The sequence below is a fragment of the Rattus norvegicus genome, chromosome X, assembly GCF_021556685.1.
Source record: "Rattus norvegicus strain SHRSP/BbbUtx chromosome X, alternate assembly SHRSP_T2T, whole genome shotgun sequence".
Classification (NCBI taxonomy): domain Eukaryota; kingdom Metazoa; phylum Chordata; class Mammalia; order Rodentia; family Muridae; genus Rattus; species Rattus norvegicus.
In genome coordinates this window covers 105730997-105755977 of record NC_141554.1, presented here as the reverse complement: position 1 = coordinate 105755977, position 24981 = coordinate 105730997, and the positions used below count along the sequence as shown (strand labels likewise).

Below are 24981 nucleotides of genomic sequence, written 5' to 3'. Positions count from 1 at the left end.
AAATGATATGGAATACAGGTATGACTACTCTGAAGTGACAAAGAAATGACAAATTGAAAAAGTTGTAGGATTCGAATATCCTGGCTAAGTGACATTGTAGATTTGAACAGGGATCTGGAAGTGATAGCCAGCAAATATGGTAACATAGGTGAAAGCTTACAGTTCACTTACAATGAATAATATTACCTTCATGTCAGAGGAATTCAAGTGACTATTAATAGATGCTTGAAAATAAATAGGGTGAGTTGAATATAAGCTACAAGTAGTGAGAACTTACAAATTAAAAATCAAATTCATCATATCAAATATCCTATAAAGATAAGACTCTAGATCAAAGGAACAATCCCCTATGGAGACTAAAACTGATTGCAAAGATGTGAATAGTCAAAACTTGCTTATCCAAGAAATAAATACTTAATGATAATCAGCAAAATTCCAAGAGAAAAATGGCAATAAAGTGATCAGGCTTTACTAGGGTGCACATGAAAGCCTCTTCACAGTCACTTCCTTGAGCTCTCTAATTAAAAAAAACTGCTAATAACCAATGGGCTATTAGAGGCAGGACTTGATTTGGTCCACATGACCATGTTGGTCACCAAAAAGAATCAAGTCTACTATAAAATAAAAAGATGATATTCTGTCTTGTAAATTGATTTTCTCTCAGATGGCTTAACATTAACCTAATCATTCTTGCCTGTTCCTAGGAATACAAAGAAGATCCCTGAGATAAAGGTCAGTCATCTGACAAATTCTGATGCTCATGTAGCAGTGTTTGCTTAACATCACTCCATTTTTATTGTCTTAAAATGATAACACCACAAGTATTCATGTTCAGGATATAGGATTACTAGAGAAGTGACTACAACATATATATATATATATATATATATATATATATATATAATTTGTAATTTAGTATAAGGAATGTGTTTACTATCATCTTCGACTCTAATTTACCTAATGCTTTAGAGCATCAATTCTTACCTTCTTGTAATGTTTGACTCAGCCAATAAGAAAGCCTGAGTAAGATTGACTCATCTTTGACACAGTTGACATAGTGAAGTAGCAGAGAGCTGTTTAGCACTGAGCTCATCTGAGAAGGCAGCTGTGAAGATGGAAGAAGTCACCAGTTACTGTAGGAAATGAACAGCACAGCAAGAAGTAAAACAGTATATAGGAAATATACAACAAGAATGAAGGGTAGGCCTGAGATAAGGCTCAGTTCCTTGGTATGTATAAGGCTGAGTTTGATCCCAAGTACCTAAAAAAAAAGAGGCTCTGCAGATCAAACAGAAAACCTGAATTAGCACCTGCTCCAGTCACATACCTCTAAGCAATGAATGTTCTCTAAAAGCTGAGGGAAACTTTGCAGTTGTTCTACTGGAAGTGATCTATCATTGCTGAGATAATCAAAAAGGCTCATCTTTTCTCTGCATTCTTTCTTAGCAGAATTTACTGCTGGTATAACTGAGTGATAATTCCATTTCTAAAGGAGAAAAAAATTATACAATAATTTATCAATGTACTAAAATGACAATCTAAAAAAGGTAAAAGCAGCAAGTCAGATACGGTGGCACACTCTTTTAATCCCAACATTCAGAAGGCAGAAGCCAAGCCTAGTCAACATAGCAAGTTTCAGGCCATCCAGACTACATTTTAGAAATATACAATCTCAAAAATAATAGATAAAAAGTAAATAAATCTGTAAAATCAATTGTTAAGATGTTTCACTTAATGGGAGACTGGATGTGGCTTTCATAGAATACTAGATTGTCAAAATCTAAGTAAATGTCTCTCACCACCATCTGAATAGTTACTATTTCAAAGCCACAAGTCCTTTGGTACCTTACATTACTTACTCTTTTTAGAGAACGGCCGGAAGTGGGACCTAATTGAAGCTTTAGAGGTTCTGGAAAAATTCCTTGATTCCTTAGCTTCACAGCAAGGAGAGCTGGAGTCCATAGATTTTTTGAATTATTAAAAAAGATCTATAAATTTAGGTAAAGCAAAGAGGATTAGGTACTCAGGAATCAGAGCAATTGAGTCCAAAATTATTAACTGAATGCATATTAATCATGAAATATTTACATTCTTATAAATCCATTTAATACTTTAGTTCAAATCTTTAAATTAACTTCATGAAGAACAATGTATTTTGCCAAGGCTGTGGTGCAAACTTGCAGTCTCAGCACTTGGGAAGCCAAGGGAGGAAGATGAGTTACAGGCCAGCCTGAGCCACCACAGCACAACCCTTTCCCAAACAAAACCAAATAAACAAAATGGATTCCATCTCTGTAGGACTTCTCCCTTGGTAATCCCTTACCTTCTTCCTTACAGGCAAAGATACAGAAATCAGGGTAGGAGCGAAGAACTTATACAGTGACAGCAAAGCCTGGAGATGAGGCTGCATTCCCTGAAATAAAGTGAGAATTTGTCAGTTTTCATTGTTCAACTCAGTGGCCAAATGCAAACTAATATTAACAAAAAGTAATAATAACCCAAGTCTAAATCTTTAGACTCTAATTTCACAATGTAGCCATCCAGGCATGGTGGCAAACAGCTCCCAACAATCAGGTGCAGAAGTAGAAACAAGTGGAAACTCTGTGAGCTCAGAACCAGCCTGGTCTACATAGACAGTGTGCCAGGCCAGGCAGGGCTAAATAGAGAAAGCAAACTGTCTGTGTTGGGTAGTTCTCATATCAGCATGACACAATGGAGAGCCATTTGGAAGAAATAATCTTTATTGAGAGATGCCCCGATAGGATTGTTCTGTAGGTGAATGTGGAGGACATTTTCATGATTGATGGTTGATGTTCAGGGCTTAGCCCATTGTGAGTGGAGCCACCCTTGGGTAGGTGGTACCGTGGTACAAGAGAAAATAGGCTATCCAAGCCATAAGGAGCAAGCCAGCAGGCAAGGATCCTCTATGGCTTCTGTATCAGCTCCAGACGTCCCTGTCTATATTGTAAAAAAAATAAAATAAACCCTTTCCTCCCAAGTGTGGTTTTCGTAACTGCATAAACCCTCACTAAGACACTGTGTAAGAAAGAGTGAACAGAAGGCAGAGAGGCAGGCAGGTAGGCAGGCAGAGAGGGAAGGAAGGAGGGAGGAAATGAGTAACCAGATAATTTATATCAACAATCTTAAAATCCAATTTCCCCACTGGATGATCTCCTCGTTGGTTAAGTATTTCCTTATCACTTCTTCCATGGATTTTCTCAATGTTTCTACCTGTATTTTAGTCTTACAACTCATCCTTGCTAGCACAGGCATGGCTTACTCAGAATGGCAACTTACTTGAGCTTCCATGTTTATTAATCTTTGGAGCTGAGAGATAGCTAAACAAAAGCACCCAATACTCTTGCAAGGACCCAGGTTCCAGTCCCAGCACCCACACAGCAGCTCACCGGGTCCATAATGCTACTTCCATGAGTTCTGTCACCTACTTCTGGCCTACTTAGGTACTGCACACATACATAGCCACAGACAAAATACCCATACGTATAAAACAAAGTTTTTAAAAATAGTAGCAAGGGTGTGGTGGCATATACCTTTAATCCCAGCACTCAACAAGGGGGAGCAGAGGCAGAAAGACCTCTGTGAATTTGAGGCTAGCATGGTTGGCATGGCTAGTTCTAGGACAACGTGTGCTATACAGCAGGATACTGTCTCAAACCATAGATAGACAGATAGATAGATAGATAGATAGATAGATAGATAGATAGATAGAAAGAAAGGAAGGAAGGAAGGAATATGGTCATCTTTGAATTAGACATCAAGGCAGTAGGATCTAGAGTAAAAGTCAAGAAAAACAGAACCGAAGAGATGTTAATTTAACAAGAATACTTGATCATCGTATCCCAGCAAACGCATTAGGAAGGCTGTTGACGCCGTAATGCGCGCAGCAACCCACTTTTCATGTACTGGCTGCTGCTGATTGCCCCATCTTTACAACAGCCCTCCCTACCTCCCTACTGGACAACAGTCAAAGAGCTTGATAAGACCAAAATAAATCTTCAAAAATACTAACTTAGCACCCGATCAAATGGCTGTCAACAAAGTACATGTCTGGCAAACATGAAGGTCTGAGTTCCTTCCCAAGAACCCAAGTTTTTAAACTTGTCATGTGTAATGGTATGCATTTGGAACCCCAGTGCTGCAGAGGCAGTCAGGTAGATCCTAGGGTTGGCTTGCCCCAGCCGTTCACTTGCCAGCCAGCCTAGACTACTTGACAAGCTTCAGACTATGAAGAGGCCCTGCTCAGGAAAGGTGGATAGGAACTGATAAGATGGCTCAGTAGGTATAGGCACCTGTACCCAGACCTGATGCCATGAGCTCACTCCTGGGACCTGAATGGTAAAAGGAGAAAACCAACTATGGCAACTTGTCCTATGACCTCCATAAGCACTCCACGGCACATGCACACCCACACGTCTATAATACGACATGCGCAAACCAGTGCACACACACATAAGCAGAGAGAGAGAGAGAGAGAGAGAGAGAGAGAGAGAGAGAGAGAGAGACAGAGAGAGACAGAGAGAGACAGAGAGACAGAAAGAGACAACGTCTATAATATGACATGCGCGCACCAGTGCACGCACACATAAGCGGAGAGAGAGACAGAGAGAGAGAGACAGAGAGACAGAAAGAGACAACGTCTATAATACGACATGCGCGCACCAGTGCACGCACACATAAGCGGAGAGAGAGAGACAGAGACAGAGACAGACAGAGAGACAGAGAGAGGGATTGACTGACTTCACAATGAAAACAGTCATTGATGCTGGATGTCTACATTTAATACACTTGGTTACTGAAAAAAAAGAGTATCATTCCAAATCGAAATAAGTAACCAAATCTTTTTATGACATTAAAATTTTGCTGAATTGAATACTATACAAAATAAGGCAGCAAATGCCACTTAGAAGCACAACAGTCATAACAACCATGGGGATGTATTACGAGAAATGCATTGTTAGTGAGTTCATTATTGCATGAACATCTTCTCCTGGTTAGTTCTTTAGACAATTTAATACCATCAATTTAATAATTTAGAGTTGTCTGTGAAGAGAAAACCTCAATTGCGGCAAACGCCTCCAGGGCTAAATGGCAGATTGTTCTTCCAGAGGACCCAAGTTTAATTTCCAGCACCTCCACGACAGCGCACAACCATCTGTAACTCCAGTTGGGGGACGCTGACACCTTTTCAGGTCTCCACGGGCACTCTATGAGCATTGTGCACAGATATACATACTGGCAGAACACCTATACACATAAATTATTTAAATAAGTTTTTAAAGAAAATGTCTGTCAGATTGCCTGTAGGCAAGTGTGTAGGGCATTTTCTTGAAGAATGATTGATGTTCGAAAGCCCACCACACTATGGGCAGAGGCATCCCATGGTTGTATAAGAAAGCAGGCCATGGGAACAAGCCAGTATGCCATATTCCTCCTTGGTCTCTGCTTCAGTTCCTGCCCTAATTTCCCCACAACATAGACTATATAAACTATAAGCTAATAAACTCTTTCCTCAGAAGGTTGTTTTTGGTCCTGGTGTTTTATCACAGCAATAGAAGGCAAACTAGGAATAATCATAGAATCTACTTAACCTCATATGGGTATGGCCTATTGTTAAATAATTAGGCTCTGTACGCACCACTGCATATGTGGTCAATTGTTAAATAAAACATTACAGGGAACATGATTGTATTCCACTCACGGACACTCATGTAGCCCAGGCTGGCCTCGAAACTTGCTATGTAGCTGAAAATGACCTTAAACTGATTTGCCTATCTCCACTTCCCAAATGCTAAGATTACAGGTATAGGCCATAATGTCCAATTTTAATGGTTCTAGGATTTGAACTGAGCTTTGTGCCTGCTAAGTAAGCACTCTACCAACTAAGCCACACCCCCTCCCCAAAACTTAATAATTTTTTTAAAGATTTATTCATTTATTATATATAAGTACACTGTAGCTGTCTTTAGACACACCAGAAGAGGGCATCGGATCCTATTACAGATGGTTGTGAGCCACCATGTGGTTGCTGGGAATTGAACTCAGGACCTCTGGAAGAGCAGTCAGTGTCCTTAACAGCTGAGCCATCTCTCCAGGCCTAAATTTTTATTTTTAACCTTTTATTTTTATTAACATTTTACACACACACACACACACACACACACACACACACATTAATTGGATTCAATGCTGTTGTTCAGTGCAACAGTTTAATACAGCTTGCATTGTTCACTGCATTGTTGACTACTGCAATAGTCCTACCTCCCTGTCTTCCCCTAACATATTCCTTCAATTGATATTAATACTCCATGTCAACAGTGACACTTTTTAACAACTCCATGTGATACTAGTCCTTGTGTCTGGCTCCTTTTATCCATCCTTAGTGTCTTCTAGTTCCATCCAATTGCTGCAAGAAGACTTCATTTTTTTTCATGGCTGAACATATTGTATTTTACATATTTAAAATGTCCCTTTCACTCAGTCATTTCCAGACAAGCAGCTCAGCTGATTCTTTCTTACCTAATGCACACTCTAAGTGTCCCGATAAGTGGAGGAATACAAGTACCACTGTGCTATGCTCACTTTGTCTGCTTCTGTGTGAACCCAGAACACTAACTACATCGCACGGCAGCTCCATCTTTAGTGGTATTTGGGAGTAGGGGAGGATGACATGTGCTCTCCATAACGACTGTACTAATATAATTTCCCAGCAATAGTAAGTGAGTTCCTTTTTTTTTTTTCAACTAAAAGTAGAACTGACTGTGAAGGAAGTTAAATCAGGTTTCAGAGACACACTTATGGGTACATGTTTATTGCTGCACTATTCACAATAGCAAAAATATGCAACCACGGGGCTAGAGAGACACTTGGGAGCTAAGAGCACTAGCTGCTGTTTCAGCGGGCTGGGTTTCAGTTCCCAGTACCCACATGGAAGTTAAAAGCTGTTTGTTAACTCAATTCTAGGGATCTGCTGCCCTCTTCTGGCCTCTGTGGGCACTGCATGCATGTGGTGTATACACACACACACACACACACACACACACATACACACACGCACACATACACACGCACGCACACACACACACACACACACACGGGCGCACACACGGGCGCGCACGCCCGTGCATGTGCTCAGGCATGCACACTTGTGCACAGGAAAACACATACATAAAATAAATGAATTATACATTTTTTAAAATACGGAACTAAGATGTCAATCAAAGTCAATTGATACAGAAAATGTAACAAACTGGCACAATGGAGCTTTACTCACCCATAAAGAAGAAAAATTTTATCATTTGAAAATGGATAAACTAAAGATCATGATGAATGAAATAAGCCAGACTAAGAGAAATGTCATGGTTTTGCTTCTATGAGGAATCTAGAATTAAATATAAATATATTGGCCAGCCACAATAGGCATATGCCTGTAATCCCAGCACTGGGGAGGCAGAGGCAGGAAAACTGGCATAAGTTATGCCAAGCTAGGTCTACAGAGCACATTTCAACAGATCTAGGGCTACATGGGAAAACTGAGTCTCAAAAAGATATAGATGTGATTGAATGCATGCCTGTGTATGTGTACATATATATGTACACATTAAATGTCATATTATGTATGACACAAAATTAAAATTAAGCCTATGAAGGAGACAAAGGTGTGAAATGAGGGGAAAGGAGAGTTGATTTGAGGAAGAGGACAAACAAAATATCCCATGCTTCTCTAATATGTAGAATTTGGGTAGAAGTCTCAATACGTGGACATATATGTATATACGTATATATGCGACATGAAATCACCAGTGATGGAGAAAATAAAAGAAGAGAGCAATGGCACAGTGATATAGTAAAATACCATCCCCAAACTCCTTATTGTGTACTGTCACTTTAAAAGGTAAATGTAAAAGTTTTAAACAGGCTGGCAAGAGAACAGATAAAGTATTTCCTGCAAAGCCTGAAAACCTGAGTTTGCACTTCAGACCCACATGGTGGAAGGAGAGAACTGAGAGAAATGGCTCTCCCTAACTCTCCTCTGACGTCCACATGTGAGCTATGGCATGTAGTACCCACATGTATACATCCACACCCAGCCTATACAAATAAATAAAAAAACAAATAAATGTGATTTTTAAAGACTTTCAGACATGAGCAAAACCAGTCCCTTTATTCACACTAGCAATTGATTTGAGGGTGGGAAGGGTTGATAATAGCCATTCCAACTTTGATGATACAGTACCTTTTAGTAGTGATATGAATTTCCCTGTGGCTAATGATAGTGGACATTTTTTCATATATTTGTTGAGTATTTATAACTAAAACTAAACTGTTTATAAAACAAAAATGGTCCAGTGCAGTCAATGCTGAAAACATCTTCTGATACCTGTAAACTCATTAAAGTATTTGAACTGGGCTTGTTTTAGTTTACACAGAAGCTCATTATGTACTCCAAGTAATCCTTCTGCCCTCTGCTTCCTATGTGTTGGGAAAACAGGCATGAAATGCAATGTTCTGTCAGAAAATGTATTTAGGGAATTAGATGAAATTTGGTATAGGGACAGCCTTATAAGCATGTATGATCTGAGTTCAATCTCAGAAGCTACATTACAAAGCCGTGGATGGGGGGGGGTGCATATGCTGGAAATCACCATGTGGGAGAGGCAGAGACAGGTAGATTCCTGCCATCTCTGGCAAACCAGCATAGCCTATGTGGTAAATTTTAGGACAATGAGAGCCTGTCTCAAACAAAACGACAACAATAACAACAACAAAAAACCGCAGACAGCATTTGAAAATGACACATTGTTATCTTCTGTACTGTACATATACCACCATCTATAACACACATACACAGACAAACATACAGCCCTTCCAGCCTGCGGCTTCCACCAAGGCTGATCATTAGCTTGTCTGCCCATCTGAAGACTCCCCAGTCTGAAGGCCTCCCAGGACATCTGCTGCAGCCAGGGCCGCAGGAGGCAGGCTCAAGACAGAGACACCCAGGACAGTTAACACCAGAGATAACCAGATGGTGAGAGGGAAGCACAAGACTTTAAACAACAGGAGTCAATGTACATGGGCATCATCAGAACCCAGTTCTCCCACCACAGCAAGCCCTGAATACACCATCTCACCTGAAAATGAGGAAGCTGACCTAAAATCCTATCTCATGAAGATAATAGAGTCCTTTAAGGAGGACATAAATAACTCACTGAAAGAAATACAGGAGGGGTTGGGGATTTAGCTCAGTGGTAGAGCGCTTGCCTAGGAAGCGCAAGGCCCTGGGTTCGGTTCCCAGCTCCAAAAAAAAAGAAAAAGGAAAAAAAAAAGAAATACAGGAAAACACAGGTAAACAGTTAGAAGCCCTTAAAGAGGAAACAAATAAATCCCTTAAAGAAATATAGGAAAACAAAACCAAACAGGTGAAGGAACTGAACAAAGCAGCCCAAGACATACAAGTGGAAGGAGAAATAATAAAAAAAAAAACACAAATAGAAGCAATCCTGGAAATGGAAAAGCCAAGAAAGAGATCAGGAATTACAGATGCAAGCATCACCAACGGAATATAATAGATAGAAGAGAGAATCTCAGGTGTAGAAGATACCTTAGAAGATATTGACACAACAGTCAAAGAAAATACAAAACATAAAAAGCCTCCTAAACCAAAACATCCAGGAAATCCAGGACTCAATGAGAAGATCAAACCTAAGGATAATAGAAATAGAAGAGAGTGAAGATTCCCAGCTCAAAGGACCAGGAAATATCTTCAACAAAATCATAGAAGAAACCCCCCCAACCTAAAGAAAGAGATGCCCATAAACATACAAGAATCCTGCAGAACTCCAAATAGATTGGACCAGAAAAGAAAATCCTCCCGTCATAGAATAGTCAAAACACCAAATGCACAAAATAAAGAAAGAATATTAAAAGCAGTAAGGGAAAAAGGTCAAGTGACATAAAGGCAGACCTATCAGAATCACACCAGACTTTTCGCCAGAGACTATGAAAGCCAGAAGATCCTGGACAGATGTCATACAGACCCTAAGAGAGCACAAATGCCAGCCCAGGTTACTGTATCCTGCAAAACTCTTGAATAACATAGATGGAGAAACCAAGATATTCCATGACAAAACCAAATTTACACAATATCTTTCTACAAATCCAGCGCTACAAAGGATAATAAATGGTAAATTCCAACATAAGGAGGCAAGCTATACCCTAGAAAAAGCAAGATATCTCGTCTTACAGAAGCTTTCCACTTTCATGAGGTCCCATTTATCAATTCTTGACCTTAGAATCTGAGCCTTTGGAGTTCTGTTTAGGAAATTACCACCACAACCACCTCACACCAATCAGAATGGCTAAGATCAAAATCTCAGGTTACAGCACATTGCTAGTGAGGATGTGGAGAAATAGGAACACATTTCCGTTACTGGTGGGATTGCAAACTGGTAAACCACTCTGGAAATCAGTCTCGAAGTTCCTCAGAAAATTGGAAGTAGGTCTACCTAAAGACACAGCTATATTACTCTTGGGCATATACCCAAAAGATGCCCCAACATACAACAGGGATGTGCTCCAATATGTTCCTAGTGGCCTTATCTGTGATAGCCAGAACCTGGAAAAAACCCAGATGACCCACAATGGAGGAATGGATACAGAAAATGTGGTTCATTTACACAATGGAGTACTACTCAACTATTAAGAACAATGACATCCTGAGTTTTGCAGTCAAATGGATGGAACGAGAAAATAGCATCCTGAGTTATGTAACTCACAAAAGGACATGCATGGTATGTACTCACTAATAAGTCCATATTAGCTCAAAAAATTACAGACTACCCAGAATATAATCCATGGAATTTAAGAAGGTTAACAAGCAGAAGGGCCCAAGTGAGGATGCCTCAATCCCACTTGTGAGGAAGAAGAAAACAATCATGGGAGGCAGGGGGAGGGAGGGACCTGGGTGGAAGAGAGGAGGAGGAGGGGAAAGGCGAACAAGATCAGGTATGGGGAAGGGACAGGATGGAAGTGGGGGGGGGCACTCTAGAGTGTTCCAGAGACCTTCACTCTAGAATGTTCCAGAGACCTTAGAGGTGAGAGACTCTTAGGACTCAAACGGAGGGACCTTAGACGAAATGCCCTACAGTGGGGAGAGGGAAATCATAGAGTTCATCTCCAGTAGAAAGACAGGGCATCAAATGGAGGGATGGGGTTGCCATCCCACAGTCAAAAACTCTGACCCAGAACTGTTCCCATCTAAAAGAACTGCAGGGGCAAAAAGGGAGAAGAGACTGAGGGAAAGGAGGTCCAGCAACAGGCCCAAACTGGGATCCATCTCAAGGGGAGGGTCCAAGGCCTGACACTATTATTGATGCTATGGTGTGCTTATAGACAGGAGCCTGGCATGGCTGTCCTCTGAGAGGCCCAACAAGCAGCTGACTGAGACAGAAGCAGATATTTACACCCAATCAATGGACTGAAGTTGAGGACCCCTATGGTTGAATTAGGGAAAAGCTGGAAGAAGCTGAGGAGGAAGACGACCCCACAGGAAAACCAGCAGTTTCAACAAACCCAGACCCCTGAGATCTCTCAGACATTGAGTCACCAACCAGGCAGCATACAGGAGCTGGTCCAGGGCCTTACACATATACAACAGGGGACTGCCTGGTCTGGCCTCAGTGGGAGAAGATGTACCTTGAAGCCCCCGGGAGTGGGGAGGCCTGGAAGGGAATAGGATGGGGAACATCCTTTTTAATGCAGGGGAGGGGGGTTGGAATGGGGTGAGGAACTATGAGAGGGTGGACCAGGAAGGGGGAACGACTAGATTGTAAAGAAATAAAAGTAATAAAAAATAAAACCAAACACACACCCATATATACACACAGACATAATAATATGCATGTATACTTTTAAAGAACACATACTGCAGACACCTTTAGGATTTACTGTATGACTAACTGAACTCATCACTTTGGTAAAAATTAACATACTGTACTGGAGGTTGAACCAAGGCTTCATGCATGGTAGGCAAGGACTCTAACCACCGATCTTTACTCTCAGCTTTGAGTTTGATTTTTCAATTTGTTGACTGAGTTCTCCAGGAAGTGAGTTCCTTCAAGCTAATGACTCACTTGGCTTTGTGTCTTCAAAGCCTAGCTCAATTCCTAGCTCAAAGTGCAAATGGATTCTCCAGGGTCTTTTCTGCACTCACCATTTTGGCCTGGAGATCAAGCAATTTTCTCGCACGAAATGGTTTGACTAGAAAACAGAGAGAAAAGTGGTTCTCAGCATCTGCTTCGGCAAAAGAAGTCAGTTATACTTAATCACCATGTGAGTCATATAATTTCTCACAACACTTTCAAAATATAAATACCTCTTCAGTTAAGCCACTATGCAGATACTCTTAGATAGAAGTACTAAAAAGGCAATTTTCAGAAAATGAGTGCTGTCATGCAACTAGTGCTAACAGTTATTGACGTTCATAAAGGATGAAACAAATGCTGGGCCTATAGAGTGGGAGTAATGTAACTGGGGTGAAAACACTTACCATTTTCCTTTTTGGTCAGTAAATATAACAAATGGCAAACATAAGGGCACTGTTAAATAAAAAAATGAAAATTGACAATGTGATTTTGAGTAAAATAACACCATAGCCTCCTCAAATGTCAATCATCTGCTAAGTAAAAGAATTTCAGGGCTTCACTGAACAATAATTTCCTCATCTAAAATGCTGGATACAAGTGATTACATGAACTGAGATTTTCCAGGCACTTAATGAAAAAGCACCGAAGTCTAAACACAAAATTCCCTGGTGAGTTATATCTACTGTTTACAGAAAGTTTAAGGTAAATTCCCACGTTGATTTTAATGTGTCTGCTTGACTATGGCTTGTGGCGTGAAGCAAGACATTTTCCACTTTTCCTCTTGGTGAGTTATATGCTGGCATCTGTGCATGAATGCACGCATCCTTGACATGTGCACACTTAGAGATCAGATTTGAATTGTTGAATGCTTTCAGTCTCAGATTTTCTGACTGGCTGTGCTCAAACCTGTATGTGATAGTGATTTTTTAGAAAATTGCTTCAATGGTGACAAGATAAGTGAGAATTCTTGTTTTGCCTTTTGCTTAATTTTGCCTACATATATGTATGTATACCACATGTCCACCTGGTGCCAATGGAGGCCAGAAGAGGGCGTTGGTCCTCTGGAAATGGAGTTACAGGTAGCTGTGAGTCATCATGTGGGTGCTGGGAACAGACCCCAGGCCCTGAGCAAGGAATGCTCTTAAACGCTGAGGCAACCCTCCTCCAGCCTAACATTTCTGCTCTAAAATCAAAAGGCAATGTGGACAATTTTGAACAAAATTTTAAGAAAAATTGCTTAGAAAAAAATGTGATGTTTATAAAGAATGGAATGTTTTATGTCATTTGCCAGAAAATAGAAGAGAATTATATTGAGAGAATTAAGCCACTTTCAGAAAGACAACTATTGTTTTTTCTCTTATATGTGCCTCAGATTATTTTACATAGATATATAAAAATCATATATATATATATATATATATATATATATATATATATATATATATATATATATATAACTTGAAAATAGAAGCCAAACTGTCAAACTGTCTAGGGGAACAAAGGGAATTGATTAATGAGTAGGAGGGTAAGAAAGGGTAAGGTAGGAAAGTGTGAGGGAATATTCTCAATACATAATAGACTTGTATGACAATGTCCTTATGTAATACAGCATCAGGAGCAATGAACACATACAATGAAAACTTCAAAAGATCTTTAAAAATTACACATTCCTTTCAATACTAGTTATTGCTTAATAAGTATAATGGTTTGAATAGGAATGACCACCATAGATTCATGTTTCAATGCTTGGCCCACAGGAAGTGATACTATGAGGTGCGTTCTTGTTGGAGTAGGTGTGGCCATGTTGGAAGAAGGATGTCACTGTAGGGGTGGACTTTTCCAGTCTACTGTTTGCCTTCAGTACTACAAGATGTAGAACTCTCAGCTCCTCTAGGACCATGCCTGCCTGGATGCTGCTGTTTCCCACCATGATGATATGGGACTAAACTTCTGAAACTGCAAAACAGCCCTAATTAAATGCTATCCTTTATAAGAGTGGCCTTGGAAGCACCAATACCTGACACTATTAATGAATTTCTGCTATACTTGCAGACAGGAGTCTAGTATGCTGTCTTCTGAGAGGGTCTACCCAGCAGCTGACTGAAACAGATGCAAATGCCCAGAGACAAAGAGTGGATGGAAGTTAGGGACTCTTATGGAAGAATAGAAGGAAGGATTGCTGGCCCCAAAGGGGATAGGAACTCCACATGAAGACCAACAGAGTCAACTAACCTGGGCTCTTGGGGCTCTCAGAGACTGAACTGCCAATCAAAGAACATACATGGGCTGAACCTAGGCTTCCCTGCATATAGGTACAAGATGTGTAACTTGCCCTTCATGTGGGTCACAGAAACAACTGGAGCAGGGGCTATCTCAAAAGTTGTTTCCTAAGCCTGGGATATGTTCTTCTAGCTAGGCTGCCTTGTCTAGACTCAGTAGGAGAGGATGTGCTTAGCTTTGCAGAGACTTGAAGTGCCAGGGCAGGGCTGGGGACTACCCAGGGGGCATCACCCCCTCAGAAGAGAAGGGGAGGGAGAAGGAAGAAGGATTGTGGAAGGGGAAGACAGGGAGGGGGGCAAAGAGTGGGATGTAAAGTGAGTAAGTAAAACAATAATAAAATAAAATAAAAGCTATATATAAGAAACAAAGAGTACTCTGGTAATTGAAAACAAAATTACATATAAAAGCACATTAAAGGGCTGGAGAGATGGCTCAATGGTTAAGAGCACTGACAGCTCTTCCAGAGGTCCTGAGTTCAATTCCCAGCAACCACACTGTAGCTCATAACCATCTGTAATGAGATCTGATGCCCACTTCTCATGCTTCTGAAGACAGCTACAGTGTACCTATATATAATAAATAAATAAATCTTTTTTAAAAAGTACATTAAAATATTTTAATGTTCCTTCCAAGATAGAGAAATTTAAATAATAGTATAGAAAAATACTAAGGAATTATAAATTATAAATTGTTGTTTAAATATATAAAACGCTATTACAAAAAAAGAGTTGCCTTGGTCATGGTGTCCCTTCACAGCAATGGAAAACCTAACTAAGACACTAAGATACAAAATTCAAACTTTTATCCTTGGGCCTAGAGTGATAGCTCACCGGTCTAAACACTTGTTCTTCCAGAGGACCCCGAATTGATTTCCAGCACACAACAAAGTGATTCAAAATCATCTGTAACTCTAGTTTCAGGGGACCTAATGCCCATTCTACTTCCTTGGCTTCCTGTCTACACAAGGTACAGATGTACACACTCAGGTGCACAGAAATACACAGGAGTACATTCTGAAACCTTTATCCTGGTTTCCCACTTTAAAGCATTTTGATATATACTATTTAAAAGATCATTTTGAGTGGTGCCTCATTTTCCATGGGATAGAATTCTTTTGTGTGCAGGGCTCGGCACATGTTAAGTAGATGCTGTCTCTTGAGTTCTAACTCCAGCCAATTATATCATAATTTAAGCAACAACTTGTCTATAGTCTGGCAAATAGGACACACTCACTACATTATTTTATTAAGTTACTGGATGATGACCACTCTTCTTCATTTTAAGTGTCCGTCTGCTGAAGGCGTACTTCACTTGATAGAAGTTTTACCTAGCATGCATAAAGCCCTGGGTTTACATACAGGTCTGCTGGTCCAGATCTATAATCCTGGCACTCTGGTGGTAGAAATAAGATCAGAAGTTTAGGATAGTCCTCAGCTATATAGTGAGTTAGAAAGCCAGTCCGAGATGCTTGAGACCCTGTCACAGACAGATGGATAGGTAGATGGGTGCATGGATAGATGATGGATAGGTAGATGGATACATGGATGGGCAGGCTGGCAGGGGGACAGATGTCACTCCCATTCATTCCTGTATTGCCAATAGCTAGTTTGAAATTATACCTGTTGTAACTAAAATAGTATGGTCATCACATATAAAAACATTTACTCCTGAACCTTTAAGGAAATTTTGTAAATACTTCCTGTCAATGAACAAAAGCCAAAAAGTGTATTATAGCTGGTCAGTGGCTCACTTTAATCCCAAGACTTGGGAAGCAGAAACAGGCAGATCTCTGTGAGTTCAAGACCACCCTGGTCTATGTATCGAGTTCCAGGATAGCCAGAGCTTATCTCAAAAAAGAAAAAAAGTCAACTATTTAGTGGAAACAGAAAAGAAGGCCTGGCAGATAAAAGCTCAGCCTGTGCAAACCTGATCCCTGAACTGAACACTGGAAGGAATGAACCAACTTCCAGAAGTTCCTTTGGTTTTTTATATGCTTGCAGTGATGAGTGCACAGCCACACTTACACATTCAAGTCATACCCACATGCACGCACATGTACACACATACAGACAAATAATAAATACACTAGTTTTCAAAAACAACACAATGCTAGTCTCTAAATGAATTTGCATACTAGTAGTCATTACCCTATACTTTGAAGGATAGAATATTCTAAAGTGTTTTTTCTGCACTTAGAAATGGATTCAGATAAGACTCTAAACATAATTTTAAGAAGAAAGAATTTAGATTTCGGTACAAATTCATTACCTCACACCCCTAGGATATGAGCCATTAACAACACTATTCATCATGTTGAATACAAAATGAATGCCATCCAATTGCTGGCCTGAGGCTCCAGCTGGTATTATGGGGAATCTGACATTCTCCTTTAATCACATCTAGAAAGAAAAAATCCATATGCATCTCATACGTTGTAGTTGCCTTGATGGCAAATATTTAACTGCCACATCTGAGTCACTGCACAGTCAGAATCTGATCAAAGTCTATGAAAATGACTTTTAAGAAATATGACTTTTAAAAGCTAAACCCTGCTGCTAGCCATGGTGACTGACTCACACCTACAGCCCCCACACTTCGGGAAGGCAGAAAGATAGTGAATCCAAGGTTATCCTGAACTATACAAGACACTCCGTCGCAAACATACAAACGCGAAAATAGCACCATTGAGATGGCTAAGCAGGTAAAAAGCGCTTGCAGCATAAGTCTGATGACCCCAGGCTGATCCCTGGAACCCGTATTGGAAGGAAAGAACCAAATCCTGAAAGTTTTTCTCTGATATTCACATGTCTACCATGGCAGATACATACCTATATTCACAGTCTTCCCACACTCACACAGAATCCACCATGGCAGATACGTACCCACTCACATACATTAGTTATGAACACAATGTATTTTTTTCATATTAAAAAAAAGAGTTGTTTTCCATTTGTTGATATTTGCACAAACGAAGTCACTTAGAAAAAATTAGAGGGGCTGATGAGTGGGCTCAGTGGTTAAGAACACTTACTACTCTTACAGAGGATCTGGGTTCGATTCCTACCACCAACATGGCGAATCAAAACTGTAACTCCAGGACCATGGGAACTAAGGTCCTTTCCTGACCTCCAAGGGCATCAGGCATACACATGAAGCATGTACATATGGACAGACAAAACATTCACACAGAAAAAACAAATAAATCCTTTGAAAACCTTAGAAATATAGTTCTCATTTTAAAAAGCCAGTCATGGTCAAGCAAGACAGCTCAGCAGCTCAAGTTACCTATTGGCAAATCTGATAAGCTGAGTTCAAGACACTGGACCCACAGATGCAACTAAGTCCAGCAAGCTGTCCTCCAACCTCATCATCTATGTTGTAGAATGCACACCCACATGTCCACACAAAATAGATAAAATGTAAGGGCTGGCAAAATGGCTCCATGGGTAAAAATGGTGTCTGCTGCCAAGCCTGACAAGAGGAGTACAAGTCCCAGAAGCCACATGGTGTAAATAGTAGCCCAACTCCCTCAAGCTGTCCTCTGACCTCCGCATATGTATGTGTGCACACACTAAACAAACATGTATTCTTTAAAGTGGTAAAAAAAAAGGCGCTTCACTTAAAAAGAAGGCTGACGAAAGGGCTCTGTGGTCAAGTGCACTCCCTGCTCTTCTGGAGGGAGTTCTAGTCTCAGCACCCACATCAGGCAGCTCACACTCCTACAATTCCAGCTCCAGGACATCAGCATCCATCCTGTTCTGGCCTTTGAGGGCTCCCACATTGATACATACACTTAAGTAAAAATTATAATATAAATCTTAACAAAATTAACAAAAAACAAGTCAGGTATAAAAGACCACATTGTATATGGTTCTTTAATTTTTATAGAAAATTAAGTATTGATCATGTTCTAAAATTGGCTATGCTGATCTTATCTATGACTACACAAAAATCAAAGTTATATACATTATCTTGTAAGTTTTGAGTATGTTTGAAACATTGTTTTGCTGTCCATCTTAGTTATATTCTGTATGCAGTGAGGCCCTGTCTCAAAATAAAACAAAGTTCAACTTCTAATAAAAAGAAACCCTCCACAGTTTATTCCCAACCCATGTTTCTCAGTCTTTTTTTTTTTTTTTTGTGGAAGCTGCATTTTATTTGAAAATCCACCCATTTGCTAACATACATTTTAATACTGTAAACAAAAATAGAATCTGCAGAGACAATGCAACAAGTATGCTTAACTCATGTACAGAATTGCTTTCCTACAATGACCTGTCCTTCTTAAGGCCCCTCTCACCCCAGGCGTTAAGACGTATGTACAGAATGCACCGGTCAACAGTGCAGTGTAATTCTTCATTAGCTAAGCTCTTGGCTAGACACTGACTTTAAAGATACTATCTCCCCTTATTTAAAAGGTCATGTTTCTCAGTCTTACCAACCACTATCACCCAATACCAACTTCAGCTAAGTCAGGCTGTCTATTTGTATTCTCCTAAATACAACCTCTACATCTCACAGCTTTGCCTGAAATCTTGCCCTCAGAACTAACACTATTTACTTCTGTCAAAGCCCTAAATCACAGAACATGGTGGCACTCCAGTACTCAGTAGACAGAAGCAGGCAAATATCTAAACTCAAGGGCAGTCTAATCTACATAGAAGTTCCAAACTAGCCAGAGTTTCATAGTAAAACTATCTTTTAGAAATCCCAAATTCGATTCATCCTCCCAAGGCCTAGCACAATGCTTATCTTTTATGCCTTTACTAATCACTGATTTGTATGGTTTCATTTTCTAATCTAGTATAGCAATTACTATCTTCATGTTTTTATTTTGCCATCTGTTATAATTCAACTTTTAAAAAAATGTGTAGGGTGCTTTGTTTGCATTGTGTATCTATGTGCTACATGTATGCTGTGCCTGCAGAGGCCAGAAGAGGGCACCTGATCCCCTAAAACTGAATTTACAGAAGATAAAACTAAAGATAGTTTTGATCCACCCTGTAAGTGCTAGAAATTGAAACCCAGGCCCTCTGAAAGAGCAGCCACTGCTCTTAGTCACTGAGCCATCTGTCTAAATTCATAATTCAACTCTTGAGTTGTTTCCTTCATGTAATTTAATTCCTTTGCTACATTTTTATACTACTGAACTACAAAAGCTAAATCTTTTTAATCTAGGGACCAGAAAGATGGCTCAGTGGTTAAGAGCACTTACTGCTCTTGCAGAGGACATGGGATCAATTTCCAGCACACATATGTCAACTTACAACTGTTTATCATTCTAGTTCCAAGGAATCCACACATTTTTCTGAACCCCCATGGGCACTAAGCCCGCAGGCAGTACACAAGCATGTATGTAAGCAAAACACTCATGCATATAAGTAAATCTTTAATAAAAAATAAATTTATGCCTATCAATACAAGGAAAGAAATAGGATGGCAACATGAATTTTCATAAATAAAACAAAGGCATGAATTCCATTCCCAAAGCCAAGAGGAATTTGACTATGTATGTGCCTCACATGGTCTGTAAACTAGTGACTGTCCTTGAAAATCTTCTAGGTGGCTAGTCGGTTCATTTCTTAGCATTGTTAATACATTAATAGGGATAACTATGCTATATAATAAAAATTGGTCCATTTGCAACTTGTGAAATATATTATTTTCCTTCTTATTGGTTTTGATGTAGTTTTTGCTGTGTTGAGAAAATTCAAACCAAGTCACCCAAAGGTGTGGTTTAAAAGGGAAAATTATAATCACTGGGCTACATCTACAAAACTCTAACATTATTTTGTTAAAAGATATATAGCAAATACCACAGATTCATTAATCTGTGAGACAGTGCAGCAATGAGGTCTGCTGTGTAATATCTTCTGTATTCTTAAAATATCTTTAAGTATAGAACACACATTAGGTGGCCTGTCGACAGGTATTTGACTGAAGCTCAATGCTGGTCGATATTTACTTACCAGAGTATCATCTTGCAATGAAACAAAAAAGAAGCCATACAGCGAATTAATTTGCTTCTTATGATCAATAAAATCAAACATCGCAACCAACCAACGATAAAAAAGTACCTGTTTGATAGAGAAAAAACACTGTCCTTAGAGAAATGTAACTAAGTGTCACAGAATGTTAATCCCCCCTACACTGATATTTTGAAAGGACTAAGTAGGATAAAAGATTTTTATATTTGTTGTAAAAATTTTTGAAGAGGGTCCTTTTATCAATTCCTGAAACCACAGGTTCTATACAAAAGGCCACTGCCATTACTGTGTAAGTGGCTCTTCTCTGATAGCCCTTAAGTGGGTTCTGAAGGACTTATCATCAAAGTATTCAAAAAGATTACCTTGGTATTACCAGAACACTTCCCAACACAGAGCCAGGATACTGCCTTAACCACAGAATCTTCTGATATGTGAGTTTCTGGAATCATGCACTTTAAAATCCGTGTGCTTAGAGCATTCCCTGGAAGACAGACCAACTCTAAATTAAATTGGATTTCAGGGTCTCAATTGTTCCTTTACTAGTATCCACTATAGGACATAACTCTCTAAAACTTCTAAAACAAACTAAAAAGCAAATTATCTTGGGTGTGTACATGTCCCTGTGTGTGCATGTATGCATGCAATTGTGGAGGACAAAGCTCAGTGTTAGGTAGCTTCCTTAATTCTCCATCTTGCTTCTCAAAAATCTTTTGTATTATTTTATATGTATGGGTATTTTGCCTGCATGTATGTTTGTGTACCATGTGCATGCAGGACCCACTGAGGTCAGAAGAGGGGACTGGATCCCCTAGAACTGGAGTTAGAGGCAGCTGTAAGCTTTCACTGGGTGCTGGGAATCAAAGCTGGGTCCTCTGGAAGAGCAGCAAATAGTCTTAAGCACTGAGCCATCTTTCTAGCCCCATCCACCTTACTTTTTGAGACATGGTTTGTCAGTCGAGCTGGAGCTCACAGACGCAGCTCGATCGGCTGCTTTGCAAGCCACATGGATCCTCTGGTCTCCATCTCCATAGCACTGGGATTACAGGTACATGAAACATGCTTCTGCCCAGTTTTCTTTTTTTCACTTTACATTTATATGAGTTCTTGTTTGCATACATGTACATGCGTCACACATGCATTTAACGGAGTGTGTTGGATCCCTGGGACTACAGTTACAGAAAAGTGTGAGGCACCATATAAGTGCTAGGCAATAAACCCATGTCATTTAGAAATGCAGCTAGTGCTCTTAACCACTGAGCCATCTATCTAGCCCCTTGCCCTTGACTTTTAGGTGAGTGCTGGGAATCTAAACATGGGTTCTCATTCTTATATGGCAAGCACTTTGCCAACTGAGATATCTCCTAGCTCTTAAATAAATTATGTGACCCAAATACATCTATTTTTTTTAAAAAGTAGGTTTAGGGACCAGACCTGGTGGCTCATGCCTTTAATCCCAGTACTTGGGAGGCAAAGGTAGGTGGATTTCTGAATTCAAGGTCAATCTGGCCTACAGAATGAATTCCAGGACAGACAGGGCTCTTACACAAGGAAATCCTGTATGGAAAAGGTGGGGAGATGTTAAGAGCTGACTATGGAGGTACAGGCCTGTAATCCTAGCACTCAAGAGGCTGAAGCAAGAGGATCTTAAGTTTGAGGTCAGCCTGAGCTACATAGCATTACCGTGTTTCAAAAAGGGGAAATGAGAAAAGTGTTTCCTTTATTAAAATATTTAGCAATTCAATCATTTTGATGATTGCAGGACTCAGTAAATTTGCAAACGATACAATGTGTATGTTTTTCAGCCCTAAGGCTTAAATTTAGGTTCAAGCATATTAGGCAAGTACTCTTATCACTGTGCCATATTCTCATTCCAATACATTCGATTCTTAAAGCACTATACATTTTAGTATTATATCATTAATCTCAACACTAAAAAGCCTTTTAATCACAAGAAAATTTCAAAGTGTTTTTAACTTTAATTTTGTAACGGCACAATAGACTATTATTAATGGTCTTATTATTATTATTACCTACTAACAGGTATCTTCCTGAGTTGTTGCATTAAAGAATTATTTTAAAGGGCTGGGTACAGTAACTCATACCACTATTCCTGGAACTTGAAAAGCAGAGGCAGCTGGATCTTTTAAGTTTCAGACCAACTTGGTCTATAGAGTTAGTTCCAGGACAGTCAGGGCTACAGACAAACCTTTCTCTGTGAGGGTGTCAGGTGTGGGAATTACAGATAGTTGTGAGCTGCCATGTGGGTGCTAAGATTTGAATCTTAACTGCCGAGCCATCTCTCCAGGCCCTGAGAAACCCTGTCTTGAATTTTAAAAAAGGCAGGGGGAGGGCTGGAGAGATGGCTCAGCAGTTATGAGTGTATACTATTCTTGTGAAGGATCAGAGTTCAGTGCCCAGGGCCCATATGAGTAGCTCAGAATCACCTTCAACTGTAGGTTTAATGGATACCATGCCTCTTAGCTCTCTGGGTACCAGCATCCATATGCTTATACCCCTTCACAGACACAAAGACAATTAAAATTAAATCTTTTAGAAGAAAAATGAAAAAAATATGTTGGCAAGCCCAACTTTCCCTAAAAGCTGGGAAAGTTGCAGAATGAAAACTCATTCCCTCGGGATTAGCTGAGGTGCAGCATTCTGTACTAGTCTAATCACTCCATCTTGTTCTCTATCCTGCACAGTGCTTCCTTTCTATGTGGTTTTTAATCAAGCTCTAATCATTATGGTTCCAAGTATTTACCAACAATGTCCACACCGTCATTCTGTAGAGAAGCAATGCAATGATGGCAGTGTTAGAAAAAAAGCAAAACAAACAACGACAAAACTAAGAATACAAAATCTTAATAAAAATGATTTTCTTGACAATTCTAGGCTCTATTATCTCCCATTGCTATCCACGGACCATGGTAAACTTTCAAACAGCTTCCCCACTTGCCAGGTAACAAGCTCAAAGTAGAGACCCTACACTTACTCTGTTTTCCTCAGTAACTTCTAAAATTAGTTAACCACTAAAGCAGTGGGTCTCAAACTGCCGGCTGCAAAGCCTTTGGGGATTACATAACAGATATTTACATTACGATTCACACCAGTGCCACAATTATAGTTATGAGGTAGCAATGAAAATAATTTTAGGGTTGGGGGAACACCACAACATGAATACAAATAATAAAGACTCACAGTATTAGGAAGACTGAGAACCGTAGATCTAAAGTCTCTATGCATGCCTGGTGCCATTTCTAGCATACCTAGTCCTAAAATATTCATTTCAATGTTCCAGAGATAAATGTGATGATCTAATATGGAGAACAATACAGAAATACCTAATAGAGAAAAGAGGAATTCTCATGGTAACGGTTGATCTCAGCAAATTTCAAATTAACATAAAAATAAAAAAGTAACAGGCAGGTATGGTGGTGTACACCTTTTTCTTAGCACTCAGGAGGCAGACCCATGCAGATGTCTCGGAGTTCAAGGGCAGTCCTGTCTACAGATCAAGTTTTAGGTCAGAAAAATAAAAATAAATAAATGTAACAAAAGCAAGAGATTATTTTCTTTCCTTTACAGTTTTTTAAAGATAGTCCCATTATATGGCCCAGCAAATAAAGACAAAGCAATCCTCGGCCTCAGTTTCTCTAGTATTACAATTTACCTATGTGCACCACCACAATGACTTAGCTCAGAGATTACCCTTTCAAATATTATAAACAAATTTCCAGAGCCTGAAACATTTTACAACACTCCCTATCTGGCATACATCAGGAAAAGCTTCCTACCATCAATTTATGGTTGAATATCAGATATTTATGTATCAAAAAGGAAAAATTTGAAAAAGCTGTCCAGTCTACGTATTTTTAAAGGAAGACAAAAATGTAAAATTGATTTCAATGGAAACTAATGAGACACAAATTCCTGAAAACGTATGAGAACCAAATATCTGAAACCACCACCTTCAAGAACAGAAATCCATTATTAAGTCTAGCTTAACTAGGAACACATAGATCTAATCAGGTAAAGGACAGAAGTAAGATACTTGAAATCAGCCAGTATGTTACCTTTAATGTGAAAGCACATATAACCGCACTTACACCCACTTCTATAAACAGAATGGAAGGTTATACATCAATATGCAAAACAAGAAAACAGTTTGTGTTAAATCATAGGTTAGTAAAAAAAAAATGGTGACAATGTAAGCATAGACACTAGAATGATAGGAGGTGCGGATTTTCCTGATTCTAGCTTTGACATTAAGTCTCTTTAACCAGTCTGGACCTGTCTTCACATCTTTGTTTTACCTTCTACATTTATCTGTGTGTGTGTGTGTGTGTGTGTGTGTGTGTGTGTTTTGTGTATTTACATTTGTGTCCCTTTACTATGTCATACATGTGAAGGTCAGAGGACTACTAGTGGGAGTGGGGATTGGTCCTCTTGGTCCACTATGTGGGTCCCGGGACTGAGCTCAAGTCCTTAGGCTTGCATGGAGGCCTGATGAACCACGTGTTGGCCCATGCACAGTAAAATGAAGAGCTATGCTG

General features: G+C 39.6%; 1 protein-coding gene across 4 annotated transcripts in view; it reads right to left on the bottom strand.

Annotated features, from left to right (window-relative positions):
* The window catches only part of Cenpi (centromere protein I), a 51680-nt gene that overhangs the window by 21515 nt on the left and 5184 nt on the right, over positions 1-24981 (bottom strand). For all 4 annotated transcript variants that reach the window (NM_001431557.1, NM_001431556.1, NM_001431555.1 and 1 more), the window contains 8 exons: positions 20791-20909; positions 20411-20518; positions 12566-12614; positions 12230-12276; positions 2324-2413; positions 1860-1988; positions 1328-1486; positions 985-1105 (listed from right to left, as the gene is read on the bottom strand). In NM_001431557.1, coding sequence (NP_001418486.1) covers positions 985-1105; positions 1328-1486; positions 1860-1988; positions 2324-2413; positions 12230-12276; positions 12566-12614; positions 20411-20518; positions 20791-20909 — 822 coding nt within the window. The remainder of the gene's footprint in view (positions 1-984; positions 1106-1327; positions 1487-1859; positions 1989-2323; positions 2414-12229; positions 12277-12565; positions 12615-20410; positions 20519-20790; positions 20910-24981) is intronic.